The 18,937-nt window shown below is 40.6% G+C and overlaps 1 protein-coding gene across 4 annotated transcripts in view; it reads left to right on the top strand.

Moving 5' to 3' along the window:
• The window catches only part of PRKCA (protein kinase C alpha), a 315,869-nt gene that overhangs the window by 83,714 nt on the left and 213,218 nt on the right, over positions 1-18,937 (top strand). The window contains exon 1 of one of the 4 annotated variants that reach the window (XM_050920650.1): positions 7,003-7,062. The exons of the other annotated variants lie outside the window; for them this stretch is intronic. Within the exon in view, the coding sequence (XP_050776607.1) occupies positions 7,044-7,062 (19 nt within the window). The 5' untranslated portion in view covers positions 7,003-7,043. Of the gene's footprint in view, positions 1-7,002; positions 7,063-18,937 lie in introns of those variants that run through there. 4 annotated transcript variants of the gene reach the window in all.

Below are 18,937 nucleotides of genomic sequence, written 5' to 3'. Positions count from 1 at the left end.
CATGGTAACTTCCAAATTTAATGGCATGGTAACTTCCAAATTTCCTAAACTATGCATGCTGCTTCTCACTAAATTTTATACCCCTCTCCAATGTAACCAGAGCACTTCAGCTTCAAAATTCACACAGATGTAAACCTCCCTTAAATTTGAACTACACCCTTTTTCTAAAACTTTTTAGCCCTTCTCAAAATGTTCTACTTATACTGAAATGCTGTTAGACTGATTTACAATTATCATCAAGCATAAGGGGGCCAACATTTTGGCTCACATAGGCCTTTGTTGAGGAACTAAATATGGACTTTCATGAGGAGCATGGTTGGATTTTATTAACTGCACTAGAAAGTTCCCTGTAGCTTATTTGTCACTAATGAATAGCTTTCAGCATCTTTTTTTCTCCCCATAATGTTCAATGATTTAGTGCCTCTCTTTTGAAAGGAGCAAAACCACATCAGGCATGTCTCATTTCCACAGCTTCTTAGTCTAATCAATATTCTTCTGTATGCTTTACATTATGTATTTCATATTTATCGAGGCTGTTAATAGCATTGCTAAATGAATCAGATGTAGTTTTGTCTGTCAATACATCTGAAAGCCAGTCCATTTTCTTGCTGGGTTGGTTTTGGGTGGAGTGGGGTGTGTGTGTGTGTGTGTGTGTGTGGTGGGGGGGAAGGGGCAGGGGGAGAGTTAACGAAGAACTTTTCAACTCTGCTTAGACTGAGGCCATGTCTACATCTAAAGTTTTGCAGCGCTGGTTGTTACAGCTGTATTAGTACAGCTGTATAGGGCCAGCGCTGCAGAGTGGCCACACTTACAGCAACCAGCGCTGCAAGTGGTGTTAGATGTGGCCACACTGCAGCGCTGTTGGGCGGCTTCAAGGGGGGTTCCGGGAACGCGAGAGCAAACCGGGAAAGGAGACCAGCTTCGCCGCGGTTTGCTCTCTCGTTCCCGGAGCCACCCAGCAAACCGCAGGGAAGGAGTCCTGCTTGCTCTGGGCTCCGGGAACGAGAGAGCAAACCGGGAAAGGAGACCCGCTTCGCCGCGGTTTGCTCTCTCGTTCCCGGAGCCCCGAGCAAGCAGGTCTCCTTCCCTGCGGTTTGCTGGGTGGCTCCGGGAACGAGAGAGCAAACCGCGGCGAAGCGGGTCTCCTTTCCCGGTTTGCTCTCTCGTTCCCGGAGCCCAGAGCAAGCAGGACTCCTTCCCTGCGGTTTGCTGGGTGGCTCCGGGAACGAGAGAGCAAACCGCGGCGAAGCGGGTCTCCTTTCCCGGTTTGCTCTCGCGTTCCCGGAGCCACCCAGCAAACCGCAGGGAAGGAGACCTGCTTGCTCTGGGCTCCGGGAACGAGAGAGCAAACCGGGAAAGGAGACCAGCTTGATTACCAGAGGCTTCCTCCTTCCACGGAGGTCAAGAAAAGCGCTGGTAAGTGTCTACATTGGATTACCAGCGCTGGATCACCAGCGCTGGATCCTCTACACCCGAGACAAAACGGGAGTACGGCCAGCGCTGCAAACAGGGAGTTGCAGCGCTGGTGGTGCCCTGCAGATGTGTACACCTTCAAAGTTGCAGCGCTGTAACTCCCTCACCAGCGCTGCAACTTTCTGATGTAGACAAGCCCTGAGTAAGAGCTCTGAGACTGATGCAGTGAGGAAAGGAAACAGCCATGTTCTTTTTCACTAATGGGAAACAATTTAAGGTTTCATTACTTCCTGTGAAAATGTCCTAATGCTTTACACACAGCAAAGAGCATTGGATTATGCTATGAAAGTATATAATTATTTAAAAAAATACTATACAAAAAAAAAATAAAGAATACAAAAGTCGTCTTCTTACTCATGAGCTCAAACCTTGATTATGGCAAGAAATGAGGGAAAGTGAAACAGTACTACTGGCTTTAATCTTTTTTAATAAATGTAACATGCCCTCATTTTATAGACTACATAATAGTACAAAAGAAGCCAGACCTTTAGATATTGCTTTCAATGAGCTCTTGTGAGCTTCCAGTGAAACTGATAATTTACTAAAAGTTTAACTTGAATGCTGGTCTGGTAATGAGTCAGAAAGAAAAGCAGTAGTCTTTTTCACTAATTTTGAATGCCTGTCTGCTCCCAAAGTGTGACTAATTAAAGCAGGAAACTTTACACTTCAAATAAAATGAACTCATGAAACCCCTTTGCAGGTAGTGGGTTTATTGTGCTCAAGTCACTGTGAATACACATAAATTCCTCACCAAAAGGTTACCACATGTGCTTAATACCTACTGTTCTGAGAATTGAACGTGGTCATCTGTTTTCCTCTAAACATATGTAGAAACCCCCATCCACTTTAGGTAACAGTAACATGCAAAAATGTTAAAAGCCTTTTAAGACTTGTAGAAATTCATAAACCAAAGTGAAACCATATTTTTTTTAAAATGTGTTTTATAGAAGTGCAGAATCCCATCATAGAGACATTATGCAGCATGGGAGTTAAGTCTAAATACATGGCTAAAGTAGTTCTTGGTTAAACAGTCTGTCACTGCATCTGCAACTAGCTCCATCAGAACTGAGTTCATGACAGAGGTGTGAGGGGGGGTAATAGTCTTGACAAAAACTTCATATTATTCTGCCACTGAATTCAAGGTCAGTGATGGCAGAGAAAGAAACAGAGACAGAAGCATAAACAAAAGTGATGTTCTAGAATAGTTTCCCAATAAGAGTTGTGGAGAAAAATAACCTGTTTTAAGGTAGCCTTTGATAAATTTATGAGTGAGATTGTTTGATGGGATTGACGGTAGTGGTGGAGGTGGGAGGGGCTGGGCAATACAGTCCTGGGGATCCCTTCTGGTTCATGTCTTGTCTTCCTAAATCTCATGCTACAAGACTTCAGCCAGTCACCTTCCGGGGTCAGGAAGAGATTCCTCCCCCTCCTCTCAAGGGTTGCCAGGTGTCCAGTTTTTAACCGAAAACCCAGTCAAAAAGACCTTGGTGGTTCCAGTCAGGACTGCTGACTGGAACGTTAAAAGTCCAGTTGGTGTGGCTGGCAGGCTCCCTACTTGGCTTTGCGTGGCTCTCGTAAGTGGCGACATGTCCTCTGGCTCAGGGGCAGCCAAAGGGGGATCCATGTGGTGCCCACACTCTGTGTTCCAGCTCTGCAGCTTCAGTTGGCTGGGAACCACAGCCAAGGGAGCTGCAGGGGAGGCATCTGCGTGCGGTGGCAGCGTGCACCATGCAGAGCCTCCTGGCTGCCCCGTGCCTAGAAGTTGAGGGACATGTCGCCACTTCTGGGGAGTTCCCTGAGGTAAGCACTGCCCAGAGCCCACACTCCAATCCCCTGCCCCACCCCTAGAGCACCTTCCCACACCCCCAACTCCCTCCCAAAGCCCACACCCCCTCCAAACCCCCTGCCTCAGCCTTGAGCCCTCTCCTGCACCCCAACCCCCTCCTGGAGCTTGTGCTCCCCTGCACTCCAGCCTGGAGCCCCCTCCTGTACCCTGAACCTGTCATTTCTGGCCCCACCTCAGAACCCGCACCCCCAGCCCAGAGCCTGTACCCCTTCCCACACTCTGAACACCTCAGCTCTAACCCCAGCCTGAGCCCCCTCCTACAGCCCAAACCCATCATCCCTGGCCCCACCCCAGGGCCTGCACCCCTAGCAGAGCCCTCACCTTCTCCTGTACCACTACCCCCTTCCTCAGTCCTGTAGAAATGAGTGCGGGTGCGGGAGAGTGAGCGACAGAGGGAGGGGGAATGGAGTGAGAGGGAGAGGGCCTCAGAGAAGGGGCAGGACATCGGAGAGCAGTGGGGCAAGGGTGTTTGGTTTTGTGGGATTAGGAAGTTGGCAACCCATCTCTTTTCCCAGATATAATCTTGGATTTTATTTTTACTCCTTCCTCAGAAGCATCAGAGATACCACGGCTGAGGCCTGGACAGTGGATTGGGCAAGCCAGTGGTCCTGGGAATTCTTTTTCTAGGTACTTGGCTGATGGGGTTTGCCCTCATGCTCAGGGTCTAACTGTCTGCCATATTTGGGATCAGGAAGTAATTTCTTTCCAGCACAGATTGGCAGGGACCTGGAGTTTTTGTTGTGTTTTTTTTTTGTTTGTTTGGTTAGGTTTTTTTTACCTTCTCCAGCATGAGGTGCAGAATCACTTGCTGGAATCATCTGGGTATATCTCACTTAATCAGTTCCCTGCCATTGCAGTGGCCTGGGGAATGGGTGCACCTCAGTCCCTCCTATTCTCTGCAATAGTTCTCTCCTGAGGGTTATAATACTCGGTTTAATTTTGTTGGTTGGACTTGGTGTGGAGGTGGTTGGATGCTGTTTAGTGGCCTGTGATAGATACAAGAGGTCAGAGACAATGTTGTGGTTCCTTCTGGTCTTAAACTCTTTAACAGAAATAGTGTGTCAGATCCTCAGGACGTCTGCCACATAACATTAGCATTAGACTCTTTTAAAGTACCAGTGTTGAGCACAAACGTTTTCCCTGTTTCTTATTTTGTTACTCATCCTCTGCTTGTTCCAGAAGCTGGCTCACCTCCGTAAATCAGTTAACAAGTTATCTGCAGTCTGTTTGGCGCTCCAGAATAAATAAATCCATTGTTTTTCAATTACCCGGAACGTGACTGGGAGGAATATTGCTGAGTTACAGACAAATTTTATTTTTATTTCTCTTCCTATGGCACTTAAATTTATAATGGAAACTATAACAGCATTGATAGAGACTGTTAAAATATGGTCCTAGCAGCGAACTCAGGTAAATCCAACTTCTGCCAGTGAGACCAGACAAGATACTAGAACCTTCCTGTCCCTGTCTGACCCATTTGTGCTGAAGTAAGGTTGAGCAGAGGCTTGTAGCGTAATTGTGGGTAGGGCCTATATGTAAATAGATTGTGAAGCACATTTTTCTGCCCTCTCAGGATAAACAATCTGTGTCCCAGGCTAATTCTAGTTGCAGACTGCAACATATAGACTTCGTTGTTTCAGCTGTAGGCCGGAGACGTGTTCTTGAACCAGTTTGACCATGCATGTTTGGGGGAGACATTTTGTGTAGGATTAGTGCATTACCTAGAGGCCTCTCCTAAAGATCTTATTAGAGAAAGACTTAGCACTGGTGTGTTTAGAGGACTCTCTGCACCCACTTGTCTCCCTTGCATACATGAACAGGATAGGGTGTGGCCCTTCATAAATTATTGCACTGGATTTCTGCTTCAGCAGGTGAAGTCAGGGGTTAAATTTACGGATCTCTTATTTGCAAGGTAGTCATTACAATTTAAAAGAATAGAGTTCCTCCTATGCTTGAAATTCATGTTACATTTAGGAGTTGTAGTAATCTGATTTCTTGTTTTATACTGTACATATGGATATAAGCTAAAATTTTCAAACCTGAGTGCCTAACGTTAGCACCTAAGTCCCTGTTTAAGCATTTAACTAAAAAGTACTTGATTTTCAGGGTTGATGAGCACCCATAACTTCCACTGAAGGTGGAAGGTACTTACCACCACTGAAAATTATGCACTTTCTGTTTAAATGTCTAAATGTGGCAGAAGCAAAATTTTTCACCATGTAAATGAAATGCTGAAGCACTTTATCTAGTTCAGGGCTTGTCTTCCATTTCCTGGAGATTCATCGCTCTCTAGTGACATTTCTAGTGACTCCCCATCCCCATAGTACTTGGGTGACACTTGAATTCTTACAGAAGTGTGGGCAATTCAGTTGATGTGGAAGATACAGCATGTTATGAAAAACATTATAATTTATATTTTGTATCACTTAAGTATATTAAGCATTGTTGTTTTTATTATCTAAAAATGTAACCTGTAGTATTTATTGAGTAGGCTTTTACTACTCAGGTAGAGACATCCCTCTCCCCCATGCCCCACCCCCCACTTTTCTTTTCTTTAAACAAAATGACTGCAATGTAAATTTTTGAAAGTGGTTAGTGGTGCTGGGTGCTTCAGTTTTTGAGAGATAATTCAATGGAGTTTGATTTTTTTTCAGAGAGTGAGTGCTCAGCGCTTCCGAAAACTAGCCTTTGTGAGATCTTTCAAACTGGGTCACCAAAAAAACCACTCATTAGTGTTTATTACACAACATCATTATACGTTGTGAGAGTGTTTTCTGTTCCCATACCAGCTTGTGTCTATTGCGATTTATTCATCATTTTCTAGCCACCTTTGTAGAAATTTTGCTGTGTTTACATAGGGATAGGAAGTATGTATATAATTTTTCTTTCTTGTGATTTTCTTACATTACTTTACTCTGCTTGTGAGTGTTCCTAATTATACATCCTGCTGATTGTACAACATTGAAGCATAATGTGATCAGAAAAAAATCTTGTATGCTTCTGGCTCTAGTAATGTTTTTATTATGCATGTTTACCTAATAAAGTAGTTTTAAAAAAAGCTGTTGAGTATTTAGTGAGTGATGGGCACTGTGTGTAAGTGCATCATCGGGCCTATCACTAATGGGGACTTAAATCCAAGTCTTCCATGTGGCCACCAGGGAAAATGAGTTTGGTGTCATCTTTCTGTTCCAAAGTAATAGGTGTGTAATGATTTTGCCACTTCAGTTAAGGGCTAGGTGGGTGTATTGTGGGTAAAAGGATTGAGGTCCATTGTTAGAGCTATACTGGGAAGCCAAAATATCACCTGTCTACTTTATAGTTGACTCCAAAAATTAAATTGCTGCAGCTCCAGAAAGCAGTATTAAGTACACATTGCCAAAGAATACCTGAGTTGTTTATGATGTTTAGTAAATCTTGACTTATTTTTTATTTTTTCTCTCTCATTTTTCTCAACATTAGGTGTGGTTAACAGACATCTGGGAAAAAATCTTATTTTGGGCTGTTAAGACCAACGATAAAGAAATGCTCAGTTTAATATTGGGCACTTGTATCCCTTCTCAGCATGCATGCCTGCTTATTAGTCACCTTTCAACCATGTTCTTGTATGTTCTTTTGATATAATTTGTATACTTTTTAGCTCCTTTCCCATTGTTTGTTTATATTTAGGCTGACCTGTTCCAATACCCCTGTGATATAGAAATGTGACACCCGACTAGAACCTAACATGAAGCTGTGTCTGCATGGTAAAACACAGATGCATGTTTCATACATTATTTGTCCAGTGACTAACTACTCCTAAGTGTCATTTCAGGTCTGAAAGCCAGACTGTCTGGTTTTTCTGACTCACTGGAGTGGGAGAAACGTGATAGGGTTAAATGAAGCCATCTGAATAGCCTAATGAGTTACACATATTCTTACCTGAAAGAATAAAGTAGGGCCACTGGAAGTTCCCAGATATTCTGCCCTGTAACTGGGAAAATATATCTATATGTTCAGCATCGTGTAAGAAGATCCTGGTATGACTTTTACTAGAAACAGATTTAGCTAAGGAATAGTAATTACTTATGGCTAAAGTTGTTCTTGAAATTTTTTCACTACATATACAGAAGGGTTCTTCCTCATATTTTAAACGTGTATATGTAGCTCATCTCATGTTTTATGATTTTTTCAGTTTCTCTTATGCCTTTAGCCTGTAAGTAGAGCTGGTTGAATTTATTTTAACATAACAGTTTTCTGTCGATAAATGCATTTTCATTGAAATTGATCCATTTCTTTGGAATGTTACTTTTGACAAAATTTTAGATGGAGTGGGGAGTTGAAATATTTCTTTTTTGTTTTTTCTCTGACTTTTATATTATGTTAACCCTTATTATATTTATTTACATACACATTAAATAAAATATATAACATTTAAATTGATGGATCCACATTACATAGAAGTTCAAACAAAATTAATCAAAATGATAAAGTCAAAAGAATACTGTGAAAGGAAACTCTAAATTGACACAAGAATGAACCTAATTTTCTAGTACATTTTTGATGATATACCCTTGGGATTCAGTGTTTTTATTGTTATTGCTGCTAGCAAACCTAGGTAACGGCTAATGCTATCTGCCTAATATGTTGAGTCTCATGTTGATTCTTTCCTTTCTGAATGTTGCCGACTCTTGCCGTTTTACATGGATATATGATATTTTTCATTAAGTTCCAGCTGTAGGAATCAGATTAAGAACATTTTTTAGAAAAGCAAGTTTTCCAGCCCTTATACTTCAGAAAGTTTGAAAATGTGAACCCTAAATTCTCCAACACCATGAGGCAAAAAATAAATAAATCTAATATTGATTTAAAAAAAGCTCATGACTTTTTGAATACTTAGAGTTGACAGTACTTGGCAGGAGATACCATTGTTAAAGAACAGCCCCTCTGGAAGGCTATGTAATAGGAAAGTGTGTCTGGCTGTTAATTTTTTTGAAAAAGTTCTAACAAGTCCTCAATGCATATGTCATCTGCTGTTAGACAATTTCTTACAATAAGCCACATCTTTTTAATGTTCACGAATTAAAATATTGTATACATTCGGCCCTTTAGGAATTTGCTTACATAATCAGAAAAAGGGAAAAGCCTCTGCACGCTGCCCCTGTCCTGCCCCAAGCAGTGGCTCTGCAGCTCCCATTGGCTGGGAACCACAGCCACTGGGAACTGCGAGGGTGGCACCTGCGGATGAGGCAGCAGGCAGAGCGGCATAGCTGCACCTCCACCTAGGAGCATCAGGGAGAGGTTGCCACTTGCGGGGAGCCGCCCGAGGTGAGTGCTGCCCAGATCTAGCACCCTGAAACCACTCCTGTGCCCTAATGTCCCTCCCAGAGCCCCTGCCCTGCACTCTCTTCTGCATCCCAACCCTCAGCCCCGCACCTCCTCTCGCACTCCAAAACCTTCGTGGCTGTTCCTCTGCCTAGGAGCAGCTTCCGAGGAGCCACACAGAGCTAGCTAGGGAGCCTGCTGCTCCTGCACCAACTAGACTATAAACTGGCCTCTCTATGAAGATAACACAGCTTTTACTGCATATTTGTTCCTCCTACTGTACTATATCCTCATTTTAAATGGTATATTTTATTAAAGGAAGGTAGTACAGATTAAATAATTATACTACAGTAAAATAAGTACGTCTTTGAACTGTGCTTTTTACCTTAATAGTCATCTTATCTAAACAGCAGATGTTTTGTGAAAATAAAACCTATTTGTAATGCACTTATGTTTTCCGGTTTATTGATTCATTTAGAATAAAGTACACTAAAAATGGCAGGCAGCAAATTTCTTGTACATGCAAAGTGTAACGCAGATCATGTGGAATAATCGTTTTTAAGCCTTTTGTTTTGGCATACTTTTTTTTTATGCCTGTTTTGTGTTACCCTAAAAGCTTTTGTGGCAAGTTTCACTAATACTGAACAAAAGAATTCTGGGATGCTGAAGGAGTGGAATTTTTAGATCACTAGCTGTCATAGATTGGGGAGAAAAGTTAGGCTTTGAGATGGGATGTTAAAGATCAAGGAGCATATTTTTGATATGGAACCAGGATGGGACAAGAATCTGCTAATTATTGTTGAGAAACAGGATCAGGACACAAAAATAGATTGATATTTGAGAAATGCCTGGAATGACATCTAGGGAGATAATGGGATTGGAGAGTGGGAGATCTCAGGAGGATACTGAAGGGTTACTGTATGGGAGAGATTTTTGTACCGGTTTCTTTAAATAAAAGCAAATCAGTGAAGGCGTGTGTAGATTATGATTACCTGCTCCCAGTCCTGAGTTCATGTGATCTCATGGATCATCAGATGCAGGCTATTTCCTAAACAGATTACCTATTAAAAGAAATATATTTTTCACATTGTCTTATCTGAGTATACCTAAGAAGAATTAGTGTGGCTTGAATGGTGATCATTGAATATCAGATGCTGCCTATTAACATGTGAGGTATGTATAATTGATTTTTAAATATTTAATGCCATCCATCCATTCCATCCATCCAAAGAAATAGGAGTTTTTTTCAGGATTCTTCTCTGCATAACACCTTCCTTGGAGACAAGGTGGGTGAGGTAATATCTCTTATTGGACCAACTTTTGCTGATGAAGAGACAAGCTTTGGAGCTACAAAGAGCTCTTCTTCAGGTCTGGGAAATGTACTCAGAGGGTACGTCTACATTGCAGTTAGACACCCATGGCTGCCCCATGTCAGCTGACTTGGGCTCGCAGGGCTTGGGTCCCTCGAGCCCACGCCAGCTGACATGGGCCACCTGTGAGTGTCTAATTACAGTATAGTTGTATTCAGAGTGTCACAGCTAAATACAAGGTGGAGCAGATTGTTTAGCATAGGAAGTTCACACATATTTTAAAGTACCATTCAAGGTGAAATATCCCATCAACACCTGACTAGTCATAGAGATGAAAGACAAAAAACCCCCAGCAAAGCTGGGGACAATTTAAGTGGGTTGTAGATTGTTGTCATGAGCCATAAATCCAGTGTTTCATTCAGTCTGTGATTTTTAGTATCTATCACGTTATGAATGTACGCTCCCAGCTGGTCTTTTAAAGGTATTCTGCAGGTTTTCTTTGAGGATCAAGGCTCACAAGTCGAGTGTTGAGTGATTGCTGTGGGAAAAGTATTCACCCACTCTTATGGGTTTGGGTTTTTTAAATCATTTTTGTGGGAGTTCATTAGAGAGCCTAGTGATTGTCAGATTTCACCCACATTATTACTGTTGGGGCATTTAGTGCACTGGATGAGGAACACCACCTGTTGTGATAGGCTTCTGTAGGAGCCATCAGGGGTGCTGGAACAATTTGTACAGTGGGGCTGCTGAGAGCCACTGAACCACACTATAAGCCCTGTATATGATGGAAACCACTTCAAGCCAGCGAGGGCAGCAGCACCCCCAGTGCCAGCACCTATAGGATCCATGGATCTTGAAATTTATGTTGTGGGGTGTGATGATCATATCAGTGCAGGTATGTCGACGAGTTTTCTTTGGGGACATCTGTTAGGTGGTCAGCTCATCTTTGACCCATTTTATCTTCCTTTTTTATTAGTTTTCCCTTTTGGGTCACCTTTTTTTAATACTCCTGGATCTGCCATACCAAAGAGCTTGTCTTGTAGAGTCAATGCATCCATTAGTATATTTAGTGTTGTTTTTTTTAATATTAATACATCATCCCAGGTGCTAATAAGTGCTTTGTGGACAGAAAAGAATAATTTATAATGGCATTAAGCTCATGGTATAAAAAGGGTTCATTGTTTGTGGCATCATAAACCTTAGTCTTATTCCCAGAGCAACAGTTAAGTTGATTTAGTTCGAAAAGTCTATGTAAATGTTTATCATTAGTGCAACAGATCCTTTCAAGCTCAAAAGAAAATTTTCTTGTAATCTTATAGTGTTTGCTGAAGTATACTTTAATGTCTGATTCAGCTTATTTTCAAGAGCTGCTCTCGTGAGCCGCCTTAATATTTCTTACCTACTTTAAGCTCATGGCAGGTTTGCACTGGTGGGTTTTTGAGTGCAATTGGTTTCATTTTACTAAAACAGGGCTTAGTTTTTAGAAGTTAGAGCAACATTTTATGAAGATGCTGAATGGGTTCAGCTTACTATTGCAATACTATTTGATTTTCCTCAGAGTTCACTGTTGCTGGCTCTCTTCTGTTTTGGAAAACGTTTATTTATGAAATACATTATAAATGTGATGAATCCATTCACTATATTTCAGTGGTTTCACTGATTGCTCACATTTTATATTATTCATACCTTTCCCACTTCTGAAGCTACAACTATTCTCTCCATGAAATAGGCTCTCTGAGTGCCATTTCCCCCATGTTTGAAATGTCTTTAAGGAATTACTGTAATTTTTATGACTGCCAAATGCAAGGAACGTAATTTCTGCTTGTTTTGAATCAGTAATGAAAGGCTCAGTATGTTGGGAAAAACCTCTCTTTTTCCCTTGGAGAAGCAGGGAAGGGTAGAATTTTCTTAGCGGGATAATGGGTTTCAGCCATGTTTTCGGCAGTTCTGCTTATGTGGTTCAAACTCAGTTAACACTGAAGACTTATCCTCAGTAATAACTTTTCTAATTGTCATTCTTCTAATATATTTTTAAAAAATATATATATTAAAATGTTGTTTTCCCCTTATCCAAGCTCATTGCATTTTTTTTTCAAATCAGGACCCTGGGAAGGGTTACTATTAATTTTGGAATGAAGTCATATTTTAATGATTGATTAGAACCAGAATAGTGTTTAGTTGGAAGCCTTCAGTGGGTAACATGACCTTTTAATAAAGTGTAATTAATTTGGCAAGTCTCTGTAGCAAGCCTTGGGAATGCATTGGATAATGCAGAAAAAGAAAACAACAAAAATACCCCTCTTAAATCACCTTTGAGGTGTACACATTTCAACTGATGGACTACACAAGATTAGAATAAAACCTTTCTGAAATTGAATAGACATTTAGGCTAGGATTTTTAAAGAAACCCAGGACATTTGTGGCTTGATGTGCACCTGTTAAATTGAGTGGCAAAACTACCATTTGGTTTCAGTAGTGCAAGATCTGAGATCCTTAGGGCTTGTACATACTACCACTTATGTAGGTATTATTTATGTCGTTCACTGAACTTTGCTTTTTAGGGATCCTGAACCCCGTTAGAATAATGGCTTATTATATTCAGAGACATTTACCCACTTCATTTGTTTATCCTGAGTTGTCATTCTCTTTTTGTGCATGTGTATTGCTGATGTATAGACCCACTTCATTTGTTTATCCTGAGTTGTCATTCTCTTTTTGTGCATGTGTATTGCTGATGTATAGGGATAGGGGTGTGTGTGTGTGTGTGTGTGTGTGTGTATTAGGGCTGTCAAGCCATTAAAAAAATGAATCGTGAATAATCGCACAATTTAAACAATTATTGTGCAATTAACAAAAGAAAACTATTTATTTTAAATATTTTGGATGTTTACAACATTTTCAAATATATTAATTTCAGTTACAACACAGACTACAAAGTTTACAGTGCTTACTTTATTTTTTATTACAAATATTTGCACTGTAAACAAAAATTGTATTTTTCAGTTCACCTCATTCAAGTACTGTTGTGCAATCTCCTTGTCATGGAAGTTGAACTTACAAATGTAGAATTATGTACAAAAAAACTGATTCCAAAAATAAAATAATGTAAAACTTTAGCCCCTACAAGTCCACTCAGTCCTACTTCTTGGTCAGCCAATCAATAAGACAAACAAGGTTGGTTACAATTTGCAGGAGATAATGCTGCCCACTTCTTATTTACAGTGTCACCTGAAAGTGAGAACAGGTGTTTGCATGACACTGTTGTAGCTGGTGTTGCAAGATATTTGTGTGCCAGATGCGCTGAAGATTCATATGTCGCTTCATGCTTCAACCACCATTCCAGAGGACATGTGCCCATGCTGATGATGGGTTGTGCTTGATAACGATCCAAAGCAGTGCGGACTGACACATGTTCATTTTCATTATCTAAGTCAGATACCACCAGCAGAAGAAGGTTGATTTTCTTTTTTGGTGGCTCGGGTTCTGTAGTTTCGCATGGGAGTGTTGCTCTTTTAAGACTTCTGAAATCATGCTCCCCACCTCATCCCTCTCAGATTTTGGACGGCACTTCCAATTCTTAAAGATTGGGTCGAGTGCTGTAGCTATTTTTAGAAATCTCACATCGGTACCTTCTTTGCGTTTTATCAAATCTGCTGTGAAAGTGTTCTTAAAACGAACATGTACTGGGTCATCATCTTAGACTGCCTTAACGTGAAATGTATGCAGAATGCAGGTAAAGCTGATCAGGAGACATACAATTCTCCCCCCACGGAGTACAGTCACAAATTTAATTGATGCATTATTTTTTTTAATGAGCATCATCAGCATGGAAGCAAGTCCTCTGGAATGATGGCCAAAGCATGGAAGGGGCATACGAATATTTAGCATATCTGGCATGTAAATACCCTGCAACGCTGGCTACAAAAGTGCCATGCAAACGCCTGTTCTTGCTTTCAGGTGACGTAAATAAGCAGGCAGCAGTATCTCCTGTCAATGTAAATAAACTTGTTTGTCTTAGCTATTGGCAGAATAAGTAGTAGGACTGAGTGGACTGGTAGGCGCTAAAGTTTTACACTGTTTTGGTTTTGAGTGCAGTTATGTAACCAAAAAAAATCTGCATTTGTAGATTGCACTTTGACAATAAAGAGATTACACTTCAGTACTTGTATGAGGTAAACTGAAAAATACTTTTTCTTTCATTCATCATTTTTACAGTGCACATATTTGTAACCAAAAATAATACTATAAAGTGAGCACTGTACACTTTGTATTCTGTGTTGTAATTGAAATCAATATTGAAAATGTAGAAAAACATGTAAAATATTGAATAAATTTCAACTGGTTTTCTGTTAAGTACGATTAATCGCGATAAATGTTTTAAATCGTGATTAATTTTTTGATTTAATCGCATGAGTTAACTGTGATTGATAGCCCTACTCTGTGTGTGTGTGTGTGTGTGTGTGTGTGTGTGTGTGTATATACACACGCACCTTTTTTGCTGCACAGTATTCCCAATTTTTAATAACTACATAGCATTTTATGAAGTTCTGAGTGATTTTATATATGAATGAACTGTACTGAAAAATGATCTTAGCTTAGCCATCAGTACCAGTTACTTTGAGCTACTGTAATTAAAGCTGTATCAGCAGTTCACTATAAACCAGATTTTTAGGGCTTACAATTTGTTAAAAATTTACTCCAGGTTACCACTTCCCACACTGTGTGAATTGAGCAGTGAATTATGTGGTTGGTTTTGGTTTTGTGAAGGAGGCATGCATACTATTGCATTTTAGTATTTTGAAAAATTATTTTCCAAATTGAGATGGAAATTTTAAAAATTCTCCTGTATCAACACAATAAATGCTTACCCTGTAATTCAGGATACACCTTCATTATGTAATTACCTTGTACATCAAGGCATAGGTGTGCTGGAGTGTCCTCTTAGAAGCCCCTTGTTAAAATTCCATCATAACATTTTTATGTATATGTTGACCATGTTTTGAAATGTGATTTAGGAGGGCGGATTTCACATTACTCTGACAGGGTTCACCTACAGCCTGTCAAATTGTACCTAACCGAAATGACTCATCCCTGGGACTCAGAACAATATTTCTGGACAGGAAACTTTTTATTAAAAATTTTGGGAATGAATCAGATTGCAACAAATGTCAGGCATTTGCAGGGAGGGGGAAAAATCCAGGAAAGATCCCTTGTAGAGAAGATCTCCTCATCTCCTTTCAAATGACAAAACATGAGCACTACTATATTATCAGTATACGCTGTATACTTAAGGAGCAATACATAAGCATTTCCAGTGAAATGCAGCTTAATGTGTTTGATTGTACAGTGGTGTTGACTTCCTCCTTACTTATGAGTCAGTGTTGGTTGGTGTGGTTTTTATGTGGTCACACTTCATTTGTGCAAATACCCATACCCCTGTTACGTAGGGTTTATCGCAGGTGAAGGGAGTATATTTATTAAAAGACTTCAGAACATTGCTGAAGATGAAATTAAAATGAAATTCAATTAACAAAGGCCCACAAGGCTCTCTTCCCTATTTAAGCCCCACTGTAGTCTTCCAAGGGGGGATAGGAGGGTATATGTGAGCAGCCAAGTGGGGTCACTATCGCTGCATTCTGGAGGAAACTTTGTGAGGCCTCATTTAGGCAAGGAATGGACCGTTAGGGGAGGAGCCACTAGTTTGATGGCCATGAGGCTCTAGTGACCCAAAATTCTCCACGGAAGGGCTAGGCTAGACTGGGCTAGGCTTATATCTGTAGCATCCTGCTGTTCTGTCGTTTTTCTTGCTCCTTCTCTCCATCCCACCCTCTCCTCCTCCTCCCACTTTTTCCCTCTAAGAAACCTTTGCAGATTTCTTTGCACGAAGCTATTGTGACAGGAGAAATGAAGTGAGGGTTGAAACTACTGTGGAGCTATATGTAAAGTTTTATGCCTGTCATCCTTCACCAGGGACTCTTACTGATTTTTTTCCCTATGGGCTGCAAATTGCATGCAGAGTTTTAAGAATCTAATATGTGTATGGAAAGATTATAGAAGTTGTACATAAGTTTCTTTTTTTTTTTAATTCACCAGAAGTGTGCATGCTCATGTGTCTGTGCAAAAGTATAATGCACACGGGGGAGGCCGGCATCTGTTAAACAGGCCCTTATTAGAGTATTACTATGAAGAGCTTGAAATTCCTCATAATATCAAGATAATAGTTTGTTATTTCCTTCATTGGTTTGTCCTTTTGTGCTTTTCTGATTGTTATAATTAGAAAAATGAACAGATGGAATCTTGTATTTTTATTTTTCATTTTATTGCAGGCTAATAGAGTATTGATACAGGAATGCATAGTTTTGTTAAATGATGTCTTATAATATCACTTTTGTGATTAGTGCAAGCATTTTAACAGCACAGCAGAGCACATGCTATGTGCAGCCCGTCAAATTAATTAATTTAAACATAGGGAAACATAAATTGAGTTTAAAGTATATTTAGCTTCTAAGTAAAATATGGTTGCTCTAAAGCAAAAACTTGAATTTGTTAACTTGTGGAATATTATGACTGCCTCAAAAACTTGAGAAGTTCCTATGATTTATCTTTATTCATTTAGACCTTACAAAAATGCCCTTATTAACATGAAGAAAGCTAGAAAGGGCAAGTGAAAACAGACTGAGGAAGAGGAAAGCATATCCGTGTTGTGTTTCTTTGGCTCAGTGCCCTGATTCTCTTAATGCTTAAATTCATGTAGTCACATGTCAGATGTAAACATTAAATAGCACACAACAAATGTCACAATAACATTTACTTTGTGGGAATATATCTTTTTCCTTTTTGTGGAATCATGAGCTTTGTCCCTGTGTTGAACAGATTTGCAAGGCATAAATATTCTGTGTCAGAGTGCTGATGAACTATTCGTTACTTTGCTAGAATAAAATATTCTAGGTTAATATCAAAGGGTGTTCCAGGCTTTTGAAAGACACTTCTTGGTCATCTGTAAGTATTTTGCAAAGGATGTGTTTTTCTGACTCACCTGTTTACCTTCATTCATGTTTGACTAATTAAACTGGAACTTAGTTCATCAAATGAAACCTGTTTTGCATGATGTATTTAGTGGTGAGATATTTTAAAGGTCAGACTCTTCTGAATAGTTTATCAGGGTATAGGAGATTTCTAAAATACCTTTAAAATATCCCACCACTGCATACACCATGCAAAAGAGGTTTAATTTGATGAAATAAGACCCAGTCTAATTAGCCAAACATGAATAAAGACAAGAAAGCAAACTTCTGTGTCTACTCACATGAGTGAAGTACCTGCAAAGTCCACACCACCAGATAGGAACACCTGTCCCTTCCCCCCTTCTACCTGTCTCTTGGGTTTGGCATCAATACCCAGTGCTGAGTGAGTGAGGTTCAGTTTATAGTGAGCTCTGTCAATTAGGGCATGTTGACTATTGTTATGTTGCCCTTTAGTAAGACAATAAGGATAACAACATTTCATTACCTCGGCATTCAAGATTTAAGTTAATTTTAATCACAATCAACCACAGTTGCTCATTTTGGCAGCGCAGCTACATCTGCTGATCACCTAGGGAAAGTAGATATGTCTATGCAAATATGGTCTGCTCCTGACGTCTTTTCTTCCAGTTCATCAATAGACAGCAGGGGACAGCTCATTTAGACCGTGCTTACATCCTCCCCCTTGCTGAGAATTTGTCGTCCAGGAAAATCACACTTATTACATCAGGTCCATTGGTTCTTCTCATAAGGTTTTAGGAAGCCAACTGCGATAAGCCTGTGAGCTAAGTGTATTGGTTCTTCACTAATCACCCCAAATCTTCATGTTTACTGGACTGGTAATCCTGTCACATATGTTGAGAATGGATGTTGCATGGTAAAGGGGATCTTCTCTGTGCACCAGAGATGGTGAGGGTTCCTTTGAGGGTCCCTCAGCTACTGATGAAGGCCACTGTATGTCTTGTTCTAGACCTCGTTGGTCTGAGGTACTTGAGATGTCTTCTGCCTGTATGTCCCCACTGTCCATCAGCCTACCATATTGTCAGAGTCCTGAGAATGCTGATGAGGCAGACTCATTGTGTCTGTTTGATGTCATTGGCGGCTTTGGTGTGCCAACAGTGGGCCTAAATACTTCCCCCATGGGGTTTAAGGCGAAAGAAGTGGCGAACTCACAAAGTTTGGAAAACTAAGGCTGGAATCTGGTCTTTGGTCTGACCTTATAGATAGGCAGATCTCTCAGTATTTCTGCCGTTATGTAAGATAGTGCCTTCCCTCTGTCTGCTATCTTGTGCTTGCCAGCAACACCCAAAATTTTCAACAGAATCCTGTCTCCTGGCAGGAGCTCCTCAGAATGCCCCCTAGCACCCCCCTGGTGTTTATTCCTGTCTGAGTTCTTACAGGCTCTAGCCATACCTAGGCGATAAGCATCTTACAACTTTTCTCTTAATCAGATAACATATTGGTGATACATCTCATAGCTATCTTCAGCCTCCAGTATGCTGAAGGATAAGGCTATGGGGAATCTGGGTTCTTGCCCAGACATCAGGAGACATAATATGACTTTTGTGGCACTGTATGCATGCACCAAAAATGCAACGTGTTGGCTCCAAGGTGACTTCTGCTCAGGATCTAAAGATCCTAACATACGTAACAGAGTAGTTGTAGTCGTGTCAGTCCCAGGATATTAGAGAGACAAGATGCGTGAGGTAATATCTTTTACTGGTCCAACTTCATATTAGAGACCTGTGCATACCAAAAGAAGTAGTCAGTCACTACTAAAATATTCCCAGCATTCGTTTTGGCCACTTTTGAGACAGGAAGTCAATGCATATCAGTTCCAAAAGTTTGCTGCTGGTGATCTTCTACAGCAGGGGTTCTCCAACTGGGGGTTGGGACCCCTCAAGGGGTCACGAGGTTTATTACATGGGAGGTCGTGAGCTGTCAACCTCCACCTCCTGCTTTGCCTCCAGCAATTATAATGATGT

The sequence above is a fragment of the Gopherus flavomarginatus genome, chromosome 12, assembly GCF_025201925.1.
Source record: "Gopherus flavomarginatus isolate rGopFla2 chromosome 12, rGopFla2.mat.asm, whole genome shotgun sequence".
NCBI lineage: Eukaryota > Metazoa > Chordata > Testudines > Testudinidae > Gopherus > Gopherus flavomarginatus.
This window is presented reverse-complemented; position numbering and strand designations above follow the sequence as displayed.